A 15357-nucleotide genomic window follows, 5' to 3' on the forward strand; every position below is an offset into this window, starting at 1 on the left:
GGGCATTGGAGGGCTGGAGAGGCTGTGGGAATGGCAGAGCTCTAGGTGGAAGAAGAGGGTAAGGTTTGCAATTTCAGGGTCTCGAGTGAGGTCTTAGAGGCTGCAGGGTCTTGCAGAGAGGACTTAGACTTTGAGGCAGTTGGTTTTAGGGACTGGGGGACAATGGAGCAAAACTCTCATGGGTTTTATTGTTTACACAGATTCATGTAAAGCCCAAGGAATGTGACGAATCTAATGTGCTGGGAGGGGCTGATAAAGAGATTTCTGGGGCCAAGAGAATAGGTAGAGGGAGAGAGCTGCAGCAGGCCAGAGCTAGTGGGAGGGGGGTGGTTTCTGAGGGCAAGAAAGGAGTGAAGGAAGGGATCCAATGAACAAGAGAGGGACCAGTCCAGGTATCAGGGAGAGTGGGGGAAAGAGGCTGATGGTAGAAGGGTGTGGGTGAGGGACAAGCCATGTGTATAAGCAAGCTGCCAGGAGTAAAGAGCCAGTGGGTAGAGCACCAGAGCCAGGGGGAGACTGGTAAGGTTGGGCTCTAGGAGGCAGTAGGGCCTGGTGGTTACAGACAAGCAGGTAAATCTGGATAATTCTTTCTGAAAGGTTTCAGAGTAACAGCCGTATTAGTCTGTATTCACAAAAAGAAAAGGAGTACTTGTGGCACCTTAGAGACTAACCAATTTATTTGAGCATGAGCTTTCGTGAGCTACAGCTCACTTGCTGTAGCTCACGAAAGCTCATGCTCAAATAAATTGGTTAGTCTCTAAGGTGCCACAAGTACTCCTTTTTTTTCTGAAAGGCAATGCAGCTGAGACTTGGGTCTGCCATATTAGAACCAGGTTCTATTCCTAGCTCTGCCAGAAGGTACCTTATCTGTAAAATGGGGAGAATTATACTTGCTTGTCTCATAGAGAAAAATGTGAAGCCTTGCTCATGAATAAGGGTTGTGAAATGCACAGAAATATAAACAGCTGTGAGTGAAAGAGGTATGACTTGAACTCCTGGAGTCCTGGCTCCCAGCTCTGTGCACCTTCCCCATGGCAACAGAGTATTTTGTGGAGGAGGGTCTGCTTCCCACAATATTTTGGGCAGGCAACAGATTGCATGGGCAGTGGCAGGAGACTTGCCTGGGAAAGGGTAGGCAGGCCGGAGAGTGGGTGCGGAAGGGTGATAGCTAGCAGACTAGGTAAGAAAACATTCAATTTTTCTTGCTCTGAGTTGATGGAGCAAGAGGAGAAATCAAATCCAGGGCTGATCTCTGGGCAAGAAGTTCCTGGCCCTTTGATTCTCTTTCTGTTATAATTGTGGAAGCAGCAGGAGGGTGTTGCAGGGGCTGAGGAGGAAGCTGTTGGGGGTCCAAACCAATCAGTCTGTATCCAAGCTCCCTTCCCAGTGTCCGAGTTGCCCACATGGCTCCCAGCTTCAGGAAGAGCCCTTCCGGAGGACTTCTCTGCTTTTACATTTTCCTTTTGGAACTGAGATCTTCCCAGTTTCTTCTTGTTTTTCTGCTCACGTTCTGGAAGGTCTGAGAGCACACAGTAGTGAAGGTGCTGGCCCTTTAAGAAGTCCTGCTGGCCTGAGTGTCTTGAGACAATAGCCATTATCACTTTAGCTTTGGAAGTGACCCCTGAATCTGCACTCCTTTCATCTTGGATACAAGAGCACTTGAGGATGGACTATTTCCTGGTGGGGGAGGGGAGGAGCTGAGACCCCTTCACACAAGCCAAAGCCAATCACTCCAGATGGTTCACTCCAGATCTGAAACCAGTTCCAGTCTGAATGTGGGACCCAGCTGAGAAAGTGGAGCCTGCTGCGCTTCCTGCTGCAGGATTTAAATGTCCAGGGAACTGCCTTGCCGAGGGAGCAAGGCAAGTAGCAGCAGCCGGGGATTGGCTGGTGTGAGCTGTAGTGCTCTGCCCAACAAGCAAGGTGAGTCCAGGGGAGATTCCCAAAGCACAGCCCTGGCTCAGGAGGGAATCTTCATCCCAAGGGTGAAAGCCAGGCGTGGGCCGGACTGCAGGAAGCGCAGCCCAGGTCAGCAGGGTCCAAACGCTTGGGGCTTGAGCCGAAGGGGAAGCTGTGCAATCACCTCCGGACGCGGAGCAGCTGCAGGGTGGTGCCCAGGGGGCTGCGGCGGCTACCAGGGAAGTCCCTGCCTCACCCACTCTGTCTATTCCGCCTCCCCGCCGGCCCCAAGCCCTGCTGTGGAGCCGCCACCTCCCCATGCGAACTGGGCCTCCCAGGGCAGTTTCACCGGCTCCTCACTCCCCGCTTGGGGCCTCTCAGCCCAGCTTTGGAACGGAGCGTGAGGAACCTTTGTATTGTCTCTCCATGTGGACTTCGCCCCAGGACATAATTGTCCAGAAAATGCCTTTCCTTCTTTCAAGGACAATAAACCCGGTTCCCCTCCCCCCAGAGTTCCCCCTCCCCCAGTGCCTTCTGGCCATTTGAAACCCCTGCATGTCTGAGGGTAAGAAGAGCCACACTTTGTCTCCCTTAACTTCCACCTCTCCACACACACAAACTTCCCTGTGCCGCAGCAGGGCCAGGGAGCCACCAGAGGGAACCCACAGTGCTAGTCACAGACCTGTGCTGTCATCCATGACATCACAAACAACGCTGCCCATGCATTGGAGTGGAGCCTTCCACCTCTAGGGCCCAGCTTCCAATCTGGACCCACATGGGGTTAATGGTGCAGGGCACTGTCTGGTTTAGGGACTAGGACATAGGGCCTCCCCCCATCTCTGGAGTCCCAGTCTGACCCCAGGACATACATGGGATATTAGATGGGCTCAGGAAAGGTCTGAAAAATCCACTGTCTTCTGGTGAGCATGGGAGCTGAAGCCATCAATATCTGTGCAGCATCTGAACTTTGATTCTTTGTTTTGGTCAAGCCTTCTAGTCTTTATGGCTGTGAGAAACTTTCCAAACATGATGTCATTTTCCTGGGCCTGCAGGCAGCTCCAGTGCTGCCACTGCTGCTTAGAGCTTAGCCAAGCATCCATAAAGGGAAGTTCACAAGACTCTGTTCAGCTTCACTGCAGCCGTGGGCAGCCCTGACGCCTAGACTACAAACATGGCATTGACACAGGGTAACACGTGTAAAGGGCTTTCCACTATCTCAGTTAAGCTAACACAAATGGAAAAATGCACTCACTAGTATTGGGTCAGCTTCACATGGTTGCTGTTTGAGGAACTGGAAGTGTTTATGGGTGTGTTAAGATGAATGGGGCAGCTCACACCTCGTAAAGCTGTTGTGTCATGCTGCTGGAGGACTCAGGTCTTGTCTACACTAGAAAGTTTTGCCACTTTACTGGGATAGTTAAAGCCTCCACACCCACCCCCTGCTCCCACCCCCAAACCAGGTCTGAGTCGGACATAACTATTAAGCTTAGTCTACACTAGAAAATTTTCTACCAGTATAACAGTGTTGTGGTTAGGGGGTGTGACTTTTATATCTATTATAGTTCTAGCCCTAGTGTGAATGCTGTTATGCTGGTATAAGGTTCCTTATATCTGTAAAGCATATTTCCCCTCGCAAATTGGAATAATGACAGGTTTCAGAGTAGCAGCCGTGTTAGTCTGTATTCGCAAAAAGAACAGAACTAGTGGCACCTTAGAGACTAACCAATTTATTTGAGCATAAGCTTTCGTGAGCTACAGCTCCAATGAAATGAGCTCACGAAAGCTTATGCTCAAATAAATTGGTTAGTCTCTAAGGTGCCACTAGTACTCCTTTTCAAATTGGAATAAGCTGCACAAGTATAAGTACCTTTATACCGGTATAACTGTATCCACAAGAAGGGGATTGTTTTGTTTGTTTCCTGCTTTAACTATCCTGCTATCCTTAAAGCAACAAAGCTGTCTAGTGTAGACAAGCCCTGTACACATGTTTTCAAGCTTCTCTCTATAATCATAAGGGATGGCAACGTTATTTTTGCCCTTGAAATGAAAGCTGAGAATCTGTTGTGGTCATGTGACTCCCACGGACTAGAATCTAGGCACATGCTTATTGTGTCTGTGCCTTTAATCCAGCTCTCAGTAGAACAGCAAGACTCCCCCCTCCACTCCTCCTTTCTCCCCCAGCATCCAGGAGGCTTTAGGGAAGGGTGGAATATTCGACCCTTCCCCTAATGGCTCTGGGTAGGGCGGGAGAAGAGAGAGCTGCTTCTCCTCTTCCTGCTGCAAAGGAGTGGGCAGTGGTTTCAAGTTCATGAGATGCCTACTAGCCAGAGACTAATATGAAAACTACAGCCCCTGACCAGGGTTCGGGGATAGCACCCTAGTGGGAATTCCTGCATGTTCTTCCATCCCAGCAACTGGGGGCAGGGCTTCTCACCATGCCCCTGGACCTCCCTGCTGGCCACATCACAGGCTTTTGTGTCAGCCTCTGGTATTAAGTGTCTGGCTTCAGGATTTGAGGAATGGGCTGTGAAGCTTCACCTCTAGGTCATAGGTTCAAATGCGATGTTGGGCAGTGGTGGTATATCCCTGGGCTACCAAGCCAGCTGGCACTGTGCATAATAAGCTTGTGACTGAAGTGCGGTGCCTAGAGGAGAGGTACCTAAATCACAAGTGGCCTCCTTGTTGGTAGCCTCAGCAAAGGGGCCAAGGAGTTGGACCTTGTGGACTAGGCTCCATGGAGGAGGGCTGGCCACATATAGAAGGAGATGGAGGGTGCTGGGAGCTTGCTTTGCTAGAGCTGCTTTGGGGATGAAACCAAGCCCGTTGTTTCAAAGCTGGCAATCCAGCACCTTGTGGCAGCTCCAGGCCCCACTCTTCCACCACCCTAGCCAAGCCCTGCCAGATTCCTATGCTGCCTGAAGCAAGGGGTCTGCATTTGGGATCCATGCAGCAGCCCTTGGCTCAGGCTGTCTGCAGCAGGAGTTGGACGTGGTGTGGGGGCAGCAAGCTTAGCCCTGAGGAGTAGGGTTAAAGCGGTGGTTCTCCCCCTTCTCCATACCGTGACCTCCTGTTACTATAGAAAAAGGTTTGGGAAGCCCCTTCCATCTCATCATAAAGGAAGAGAGGCTGTTCATGACCCCCAGATTGACAACCCACAGTCTGTTGGGATCTTGGAGATGGATCCCACTACTAAAGGACCTCCCCCCAGCCTAAGCGGAGGATCCACATGGTCCGGGATCTCAATTAAGTATGGGGGACAACTAAAGATATAACAGGGACGGGAGTGAGGTCACAGGGCTAAATGAAGGGAACCAGACAGGGACACCAAGCAGAGAACCCCGGACAGCACCCACTGCTCCTTGAAGGCATCAAGGGAGTCAGCGGACGCTGCCCAGAGGAACTCTGCCCGGATGCGTGAGACCAGGGAGGAGCGGAAGTAGGCCTCACAGCTACAGAGCACCCGCTTGTCTACCAACCTCTTCCTGGTAGCGTAAATGGCTACTTTGGCTAGTGCCAGGAGGAGCTTGACAAGGAGGTCTCGTGACTTAGTGAGGCCACAGATAGGGTGTGCGAAGATGAACAAGTGTGAGGAGAAGTGCAGCCAGAACCTCAGCAGGAGGTTCTGGAGGAGCTGGAATAGGAGCTGCAACCTGGAGCACTCCAGGTACATGTGCGCCAGGGTCTCCTTCACGCCGCAGAAGGGGCAGGTGTCCAGGATGGAGGTGAACCGTGCCAAGGACACCCCTGTGCTCACGGCCCCGTGAAGGAGCTGCCAACTGACATCCCCGGCGGGCCTTGGGACCAGGGTGGAGTGTAGGCTGGCCCACTGGGGTGCCTCAACCTCCAGAGCCGGTAGGAGGTCCCCGACACTTTGTGTCAGGGCAGGATGCAAGGGTGAGGATGTGAAGGGTGTGGAGCACGAGCGTGTACAGATGTTTCCTTGTCATGGTCCAGAAGCGAGATGGCTGCAATTCGTGCAGCTGGCTCACAGTGAAGGGGTGGGATGGCTGGGGGGGCCATGGCACAGGGGCCTGATAAAAAGGTCCGGAGGGCCCGGCGTGCAGGGGGTGCTCTCTTGCAGGACCTGGTCAAGGTCGACAACCCACTGAGAGCATCTTACTTGATCTCTTACTCCCTGGACTGGGAGTGGTGTGGGGGTAGCATATTAAACCTGATGGGGAATGACCACCTCACTCTCTGGGCTGAGAGTGGAGGATGCAGAGGCAGGACGTGGCAAGTCAAGTCCTGTGGGCTGGGCTGTCAGCCCTTGCAAAAGGGATTCACTGACACATACTCTGCAAGACCTCCTGAGTGAGGGGCAAGTCTTGCTCTCCTAACAAACCAGAAAACCTAAGGAGCAAAGGTGATGGAGTGGCTAAAACATGCACAGGTGTCTGCTTCCTCCTTGCCCCAGGGATGCTCAACGCCTGCTCTGCCCCAGCCCTGGCGCACCCACAGAGTTGGTGCCTATGAAAACAGGTGACCAAGACGTGTGGCCTGTCTGAACACTGCTTCACAAAGTATCTCTCTTGCAGCCTCAGTGAGAATAAAAATGTAGCCCTGTGCCCAAATGGCAAACCCAGATGCAACTGTACCAGGACTTTAGGGCAAGTCTGGCTCCCAGCTGTGGGGCTTTGGCCCATCTCTGCATCAAACCCACTGCATGCTTTCCCCTGTGATGATATTGACTTTCAATCCTGCCTGTAATGTGCTAGGTGCTTTCCAGTCATAAAAGAAGGCTGTGCCCTGAACAGCCCACAATCTGAGACCAGCCAGAGGGACCTGGAACATAAGAACAGCCATACTGGGTCAGACCAGTGGTCCATCTAGCCCAGTATCCTGTCGTCCGACAGCGGCCAGTACCAGGTGCTTCAGAGGGAATGAACAGAACAGGCAATCAAGTGATCATCCTGTTGTCCACTCCTATCTTCTGGTGACAGAGGCTAGGAACATTCAGAGCATGGTGTTGCATCCCTGCCCATCCTGGCTAATAGCAATGGATCTATCCTCCAGGAACTTATCTAGTTTTTTCTTTCTTTTTCTTTCTTTCTTTTTTTTTTTTTTAAACCCTCTTATAGTTCTGACCTTCACAACATCCCCGGCAAAGAGTTCCACAGGTTGACAGTGCATTGTGGGAAGAACTACTTTATTTTGTTTTGGATTTTTTTAAACCTGCAGCCTATTAATTTCATTGTGTGACCCCTAGTTCTTGTATTATGTGAAGGAGTAAATAACTCCTTATTCATTTTCTCCATACCAGTCAAGAATTTTAAAGTGCTCTATCATATCCCCCCCCCCCCTTAGTCATCTCTTTTCCAAGATGAAAAGGCCCAGTTCTTTCCATCTCTCCTCATACGGAAGCTGTTCTATACCCCTAATCATTTCAGTTGCCCTTCTCTTACCTTTTCCAATTCTAATATATCTTTTTTTGAGATGTGGCATCCAGATCCACAGTATTCAAGATGTGGGCGTAGCATGGCTTTATACAGAGGCATTATGATATTTTCTGTCTTATCTTTCCCTTTCCTAATGGTTCCCAACGTACTGTTTGCTTTTTTGACCGCCGCTGCACATTGAGCAGATGTTTTCAGAGAACTAGCCACAACGACTCCAAGATCTCTCTCTTGAGTGGTAACAGCTAATTTAGACCCCATCATTTTGTACGTATAGTTGGGATTATGTTTTTCAATGTACATTACTTTGCATTTATCAGCATTGAATTTCATCTGCCATTTTGTTACCCAGTCACTCAGTTTTGTGAGACCTCTTTGTAACTTCAGTCTGCTTTGGACTTCACTATCTTGAGTAATTTTGAATTGTCGGCAAATTTTGCCACCTCACCCTTTACCCCTGGAAAAGGGAAACCAGTACTGAGGTGACTTGGCCCTAGGCTAACAAAACAAAGGGTTAATAATAGCACTGTGGCCTTTGTTTTGTCTAGGTAATGTTTGCCTCACAACTAGACCTCTCTGCCTCAGGGTGTCAGTGTGGTCTATGGACAGAGCACCTGACTAGCAGTCAGAAGAGTTGAGTCCTAGTCCTGGTTTGGATCTCACCTCTGAGGTGTCTGTCCCCCCTTCTCCCTTCTGTCTGTCAGGTCTGTTGATACTGTAAGCTCTTGGGGAAAGGGGACTCTCTCTCTTTCTGAGATTTCACAATGCCTAGCACAATAGGGCCCAGTTTTGGCTGGAGCCCCTAGGCATTACTGTTAGACAAATAATAATGGTTCCTTGCAGGCATCACGATAGAGGTGAGTCTTCAGCCAGGATCTGAATGCGGAGAGGATGGGGACCTTTGGACCAGCTAAGAAAGGATGTGCCATGCAGAGCAGGTGACATGGAAGAAGGCACAGCCATGCTTGTAGGAGAAACAGAGAAATGGACTGTTGAGGCTGCATCATTTAGGGGCGTGGAGGGGAGCGGGTGACTGTCAGAGTGTTGGGCAGATAAATAAGGATGCACAGGACTAGGCAGGGCCTTGAAGGAATGATAAGAAGCTTGAATTTGATATGGTGGAAAAGAGGAGCCAGTGGAGGGATACAAAGAGGGAGGGATGTTGTGAGATCATGGAGCACAGAATACAGCTTTAATGGACTGTGCGCAGGGGTGGCTATGTGGGTGTCAGGAAAGAGTGTACAGTAACCAAGAGGGGAAATAAGGAACTGGACTGGAGTTTTTGGCTTGTGATTAGAGAAACAGCTGGCTCTCGGAGCTGGTACAGAGCAAGGAGGGACAGGATTTAATGTAATCGCCTTCTATGATGAGATTACTGGTTCTGTGGATGAAGGGAAAGCAGTGGATGTATTGTTTCTTGACTTTAGCAAAGCTTTTGACACGGTCTCCCACAGTATTCTTGTCAGCAAGTTAAAGAAGTATGCGCTGGATGAATGCACTATAAGGTGGGTAGAAAGTTGGCTAGATTGTCGGGCTCAACGGGTAGTGATCAATGGCTCCATGTCTAGTTAGCAGCCGGTGTCAAGTGGAGTGCCCCAGGGGTCGGTCCTGGGGCCAGTTTTGTTCAATATCTTCATAAATGATCTGGAGGATGGTGTGGATTGCACTCTCAGCAAATTTGCGGATGATACTAAACTGGGAGGAGTGGTAGATACGCTGGAGGGCAGAGATAGGATACAGAGGGACCTAGACAAATTGGAGGATTGGGCCAAAAGAAATCTGATGAGGTTCAATAAGGATAAGTGCAGGGTCCTGCACTTAGGACGGAAGAACCCAATGCACAGCTACAGACTAGGGAGCAGTTCTGTGGAAAAGGACCTAGGGGTGACAGTGGACGAGAAGCTGGATATGAGTCAGCAGTGTGCCCTTGTTGCCAAGAAGGCCAATGGCATTTTGGGATGTATAAGTAGGGGCATTGCCAGCAGATCGAGGGACGTGATTGTCCCCCTCTATTCGACATTGGTGAGGCCTCATCTGGAGTACTGTGTCCAGTTTTGGGCCCCACACTACAAGAACAATGTGGATAAATTGGAAAGAGTCCAGCAAAGGGCAACAAAAATGATTAGGGGTTTGGAACACATGACTTATGAGGAGAGGCTGAGGGAACTGGGATTGTTTAGTCTGCAGAAGAGAAGAATGAGGGGGGATTTGATAGCTGCTTTCAACTACCTGAGAGGTGGTTCCAGAGAGGATGGTTCTAGACTATTCTCAGTGGTGGAAGAGGACAGGACAAGGAGTAATGGTCTCAAGTTGCAGTGGGGGAGGTTTAGGTTGGATATGAGGAAAAACTTTTTCACTAGGAGGGTGGTGAAACACTGGAATGCGTTGCCTAGGGAGGTGGTGGAATCTCCTTCCTTAGAAGTTTTTAAGGTCAGGCTTGACAAAGCCCTGGCTGGGATGATTTAATTGGGGATGGGTCCTGCTTTTGAGCAGGGGGTTGGACTAGATGACCTCCTGAGGTCCCTTCCAACCCTGATATTCTATGATTCTATGATTTGGATGTAGAGTTTAAGGCCAGAAGGGACCACTAGATCATTTAGTCTGACTTCCTGTATATCACAGGCCACCACCCACACACTAAACCCAACAACATGGCCTGGACGTAGAGAGATGGAGGCAGCTTCGATCTCATGTTCCCCAGTTTCCACAATGACTAAGGTCTACAGCCAGATCCATCCCTGTGCCAGCACTGAGGGGAGGCAGCTGGTACTCCCCTGACCCTGGGGCTGCCGCCTCAGCCCTTGGCAGAGGCTAACCCTCAGCTGCACCCTTTTCCTGCCTCCTCCCGCTGTAATAGTGTCTGTGGGCATTGCGACAGCAGGGAATAACTAGACTGTGGGGATGCTTCCTGCTCATCCCATCCTGGAATGTCCCCGCCGAGGGATTGCAGAGGCCCTTTGTGCTGGCAGTATTCATCAGGAGGGCCCTTATTCCAGTGCCAAAGGGCAAGGATTTCTGAAATCACTCTTGCTTTATACACTTAGCCCTTCTTCATGCTTCTACAGTGAGTGGCATGCGCCACCTGGTGGCTTAAAAAGAAAAAGGAGTACTTGTGGCACCTTAGAGACTAACAAATTTATTTGAGCATAAGCTTTCATGAGCTACAGCTCACTTCATCGGATGCAGTGAGCTGTAGCTCAAAGAAAGCTTATGCTCAAATAAATTTGTTAGTCTCTAAGGTGCCACAAGTACTCCTTTTTCTTTTTGCGAATACAGACTAACACGGCTGCTACTCTGAAATCTGGTGGCTTAAAGGGAACTACAATCGCCATTTATTGCAGAAGTTGGAAGATGTGTATTGTACTGTCAGGTTACAGACTCCCCAGGATGGGTATTGAGAGCTTTGTTGTTCTCACACAATGATCCCAGCTGTGAAAAGGCTTCACTCCTTCACCTGACCAGGCAGAGGGCGCTCTTAGACTGTCCCATTTATTTGGCAGGCTGAAAGCTTGATTGAGAACGGGCTCTGTGTCTAATTCTCACAGGAAAGCTGATGACTGAAGGGAGTGGCCGTTCCCCTCTCCCAGTGCTGTTGTTGAATAATGAAATGAATACACTTTTTTTCCCTTTTGAGATTCCCAGGTTTTACCATTTGGGGTAAATGTTGGGCTCAATGTGGGCCTGAGCACAAAGCCAGGCACAGAACAGACAAGGTGTAAGCTTCCCCTCTTCACAGCTCTGCCCAGGCACCACACTCCTGGCCTGCAGCACCCCCTGTTCTTCCAGCCTTGCCTCCCACCCTCAAGCTATACTCTCCTACACCTTGCTTCAAATCGCTCCGGCCAGCCTGTCCTCTCTGGAGGCCATCAGTGCCATTTTATACATTGGCCAGAAGAGGTCGCTTGAGAGCAACACAAGATTTATCCCTTGCCCATGTTTGTGTGTGAGGACCCAGGATTCCTCCTTTGAATCTGGAGGACTGAGAGCAAGAGCGGCCCCCTTGAGGGTGGGGGGTTGGTAAGCATGGTCTCTGCTGGAGCTCACATCGTTTGAATTCTTGTGTCTTGCAGGATGATCCAGCGGCACCAGCTAGTGCAGTCTGTACTGCAGGAGCTGCAGGAGGCCACTGAATGCTTTGGGCTAGAGGGACTGACCAGTGCAGCCCTGGAGGCTGAGAGGACCTTGTCCTCATTCTCCCTACCCAGCTACTGCGGGAGGCAGTTCCAGGAAGAGTTGGAAGTTGACCGGGTGGCAAGAAGCCTGTATCCGGAGGACGCCCCCAGCAACATGCTGCCTCTGGTCTGCAAGGGGGAGGGGAACCACCTGTTTGAGGCAGCCAGTGTGCTGCTGTGGGGGAACCCCAGCCTGAGTCTGGAGCTGCAGGTGCGCACAGTTGTGGAGATGTTGCTGCACAAGCATTACTACCTGAACGGCATGATTGACTCCAAGGTGATGCTGCAGGCTGCCCGCTACTCCCTCTGCACCGAGGAGTCCCCCGAGATGACCAGCCTCCCTCTGGCCATCCTTGAGGCCATTTTTGATGCTGACATCAAGGCCACTTGTTTCCCTGGCACCTTTGCCAACATGTGGCATGTCTATGCCCTGGCCTCGGTGCTGCAGTGTAACATCTACTCCATCTACCCCATGAGCAACTTGAAGATCCGGCCATACTTCAACCGCCTCATCCGGCCCAGGAAGTGTGGCCCACAGACCTCCACGCTCCACATCATGTGGTCAGGGCAGCAGCTCTCCTCACAGGTTTTCAAAGCACAGTACTTCGTGGCTGTGGTAGGCCTGGAAGAACTGGAACCCACAAGCCCTCCTCCAGAGCCTCCAGTCCAGCCAGTCCAGACTCTGGAGCTGCTGAAGAGTGACCCCCGGCTGACCTACTTTAATCTGTGTGACCGCTACAGCATCACCAAGAGCACCTTCTACCGCTGGAAGCGCCAGTCCCGGGAGCACAGGCAGAAAGCAGCCACCAGGTTTGCAGCCAAACACTTCCTGCAGTCTTGCTTCCAAGAGGGCAATGTGATTCCTCTTCAGCACTTCCGACAAATGTTCCCAGAAATCTCCCGCTCCACTTACTATGCTTGGAAGCATGAGATGCAGAGCATGGTCAATGGTGGCGATACCTCTGCTCCAGCTGAGGCTGTGGTGTCACAGGAGCCTCATGGAGACCATCAAAAAAAGCCCCACCCAGACAGGGATGATGCAGCAAAGTCAGAGGGGGACCTAAGGCCAAAGATCCCTTCCCTGGAGCCCAACCAAGCAGGCATCTTCATGCAAGGAGCCAAGTCATACCTAGAGAAATGCATCTCCATGAACACTCTGGTGCCCTACAGGTGCTTCAAGCGCAGCTTCCCTGGTATCTCCAGGTCCACCTACTACAACTGGCGGAGAAAAGCCATTAAGGGGAACCCCAACTTCAAACCCCCTCAGCCTCCCTCAGTCAGCCAGAAGCCCCTAGTGAAAGGGAAGGCATACCTGCCATTCAAGCCTGGAAATCTGCCTGGTAAGAAAAGGCTGAATGGACACCGACCAGAGCCCAGAAGTCTCCTCCAGCTCAAACCCTCTCTCTATAACTGGAGAAAGCAGCTTCGAGACGTGGCCAAGAGGCATGTCCAGCAGTGGCGGCTGCCATTCTGCAAGTTCCGCCTGCGATACCCGGGCTTCTCCTCCACAGCCTATTGGTTCTGGAAGAGAAGCAGCCAGCAGATGAACAAGCATCCTCTCTGGACCAGCTCATCCCAACAGCTGAGTCAGGTCATCTCAGAGGCTCCTGGAAAAGCAGAGCCTGCGATAAAGCCACAGTCACAAATGGAAGTGGCTCCCAGGCATCTAGACAAGCAAGCATCAGTCACCCCCTACAATGCCACAATCTCGGGCTATGCCATGTCGGAAAGAGCCAACAGCCGGATGTTCGTGATGGATGTGATTGCCACTGCCCAGTTCAAAGCTCAGGCCAAACTGTTCCTGCAGCAGCGCTTTGAATCGAAAACCTTCCCGACCTACAAAGAGTTCAGTGCCCACTTCCCCCTCACGGCACGCTCCACCTACTACATGTGGAAGCGTGCGCTGCACGATGGACTGACACTAGTGGATGCCTGAGGGTGGGCTGCCTGCTGGAACCTGCTCTCTGCCCTCCAGGCGGGAGGGCAGTGTTTGTGAGCTATGATTCAGCTCTAGCTATCTTTGTTTTTTCTCTTATTTTGTTTTCCCTTCTGTTTTGGCTAGATCTGGTCTTGGGGTACAGGGACCAGGTCTGCACATTGCCAGTCCCTGGAGGTGGGGGGAGTGGAGTGAGAGCTCTGGTTTGTGTTGGGTTAATTTCTGGGCTGCCAAGATGCCCCAAAAGAAAAAGGCAAAATGGAGCTTGCCTTCTCCCGGTGCTTAGGCTGGGATATAGGGTGGTGGAATGGGGGAGAGGGAGGGATATGTGACTCTGAAATGTTCCTGTAGGTGCCATGGGTATAAATGCCCTTAATTCATGGGCCAACAAGCTGCAGGCCTCCATTCTAAATGCTGCGTGCAAGATTTGCGGGCTCATCTGCCCCAGGTCACTGTCCAACCCAAAATCGATCTTGTTAATGTCAAGATTTTCTTGGGAATGAGGTGAGCCATATGGTGCCTGGCACAGAGGTCAACAAGCTCATTCTTGCCCAGGCCCCAAGAAGTGGTGCTGAGACTGTCCCAGGCATGGTGTCCTTAGGAAGAATTCCTAACAGCCCAGCCTTGGGTGAGGGCACCCTGGAGGCTGCACTGACTGTTGGGGAGCAGCCTCTCTGCTTTGGTGTATTCCTTGTTGGCTTAGGAGCAGGGGCTGGGAGCTGAGGAGCGGTTTAGCTCAGGCACAGCAGTGACATGATCTGGGGTTTTGTGATTGTACTAATTCTAGAGGCCATGTGACTCTGTGGCTTCCCTGATCACTCATTGCCCTGTCTATAGTCACAGGAGACAAGACTTCCTGGCATTCCTTGGTTGGCGAGTGGATTGTGTTCCTGTTTCATTCGGTCTGCCCTTCCCCCTCTGGGAATGATCACATGTAGATCTTCAGCTAAGCAGGGGCCTGTTGGCCTTGTCCCATTCAAGCCTGTGTCTTGCAGTCCTTTGCAGGCTCTGGAGAAAGATAACTTCCCTGAGTCCTCTGCCCTAGTAGCAAATGACCTCACTCCTGTGCCCCTCTGCAATCCCAGTCAGCGTGTGCCTTTATGTTCCTGTTCTCCAGGAGCGTCTATTTCACAGGAGTCTGGTAGGACACCCCAACCTGCTGTCCACTGCAGGGGGTAGAGAGACAGCACGATGAGCTGAGGGTGGGGTTCTGCTTTCACTATCTAAAAGGAACTGTAAGAGAGGGGGGAGGATGACCCATAGCTGAGCCCTATGCTGAGACAGGGCTGGATGTGCATGTGTGACCTGTAGAAATTTAAAGCAATAAAGACCCTTCCACTCCCAGCCCTGTGTGGTGTCTCTCTCATCTCACCCCCCTTGTCTGATTGAAATGCCTTAGTGAGGGTTGTTGCCCTCCTGTTTGTTTTTAGAGGAAAGCTGGGCCCCTAACAGGGTGATAGTTTCTCTGTCTCTAGGGCCCCGTGCAGACAGCAGCTGTACAATTTTCCTGCATGCACCATCTGCCCTGAGCCTGTGGCATCACCTCTAGGGAGGAGATGGGACTTTAGGCTCTCTTCCCTTCTGCTGCAACTGGCTAGCAGGGAGGGCAGTTTTGTTGCTTTGAGCATCCACCAGCTCATCTCACTGAACAGCTAGCAGGGATGGGAGGACAGAGAGAGGGAAGATTATCTAGCCCTTCTCCCTACCAGCGGGGGCAGCTCCCTACAGCTTAGGGCAAGGGCTAACACCTATGGGTTACTGCTGAGCTGGGCCAGATCCAAACCAGTGACCTAGGAACCGATCCAGTCCCTATTCAGAACAATGGGGGTCTCTATATTGACTTGAATGGAAGCCTCATCAGGCTCATACAACTGAATGCTACAGGCAGGCTGTCCCCTTCTAATAATGTTAGAAAATGAGCTGGGAGTTGCACCTCTGGCTGATACAGGGGTGGTTT

At 51.3% G+C, this 15357-nt stretch overlaps 1 protein-coding gene across 1 annotated transcript; it reads left to right on the forward strand.

Annotated features, from left to right (window-relative positions):
- The first annotated feature begins 1238 nt into the window (after positions 1-1238).
- VRTN (vertebrae development associated) lies at positions 1239-14744 on the forward strand. Its single transcript, XM_048855949.2, has 2 exons — positions 1239-1923; positions 11363-14744. The coding sequence occupies exon 2, from the start codon at positions 11364-11366 to the stop codon at positions 13398-13400; it is 2037 nt and encodes a 678-aa protein (XP_048711906.2). The 5' UTR covers positions 1239-1923; position 11363; the 3' UTR covers positions 13401-14744.
- The last annotated feature ends 613 nt before the right edge of the window (positions 14745-15357 follow it).

This window comes from Caretta caretta, chromosome 6 (genome assembly GCF_965140235.1).
Source record: "Caretta caretta isolate rCarCar2 chromosome 6, rCarCar1.hap1, whole genome shotgun sequence".
NCBI classification, from domain to species: domain Eukaryota; kingdom Metazoa; phylum Chordata; order Testudines; family Cheloniidae; genus Caretta; species Caretta caretta.

Excerpts from the sequence above, each read along its gene's own strand:
- VRTN (XM_048855949.2), top strand. The coding sequence starts at position 11,364 with ATGATCCAGCGGCACCAGCTAGTGCAGTCTGTACTGCAGGAGCTGCAG.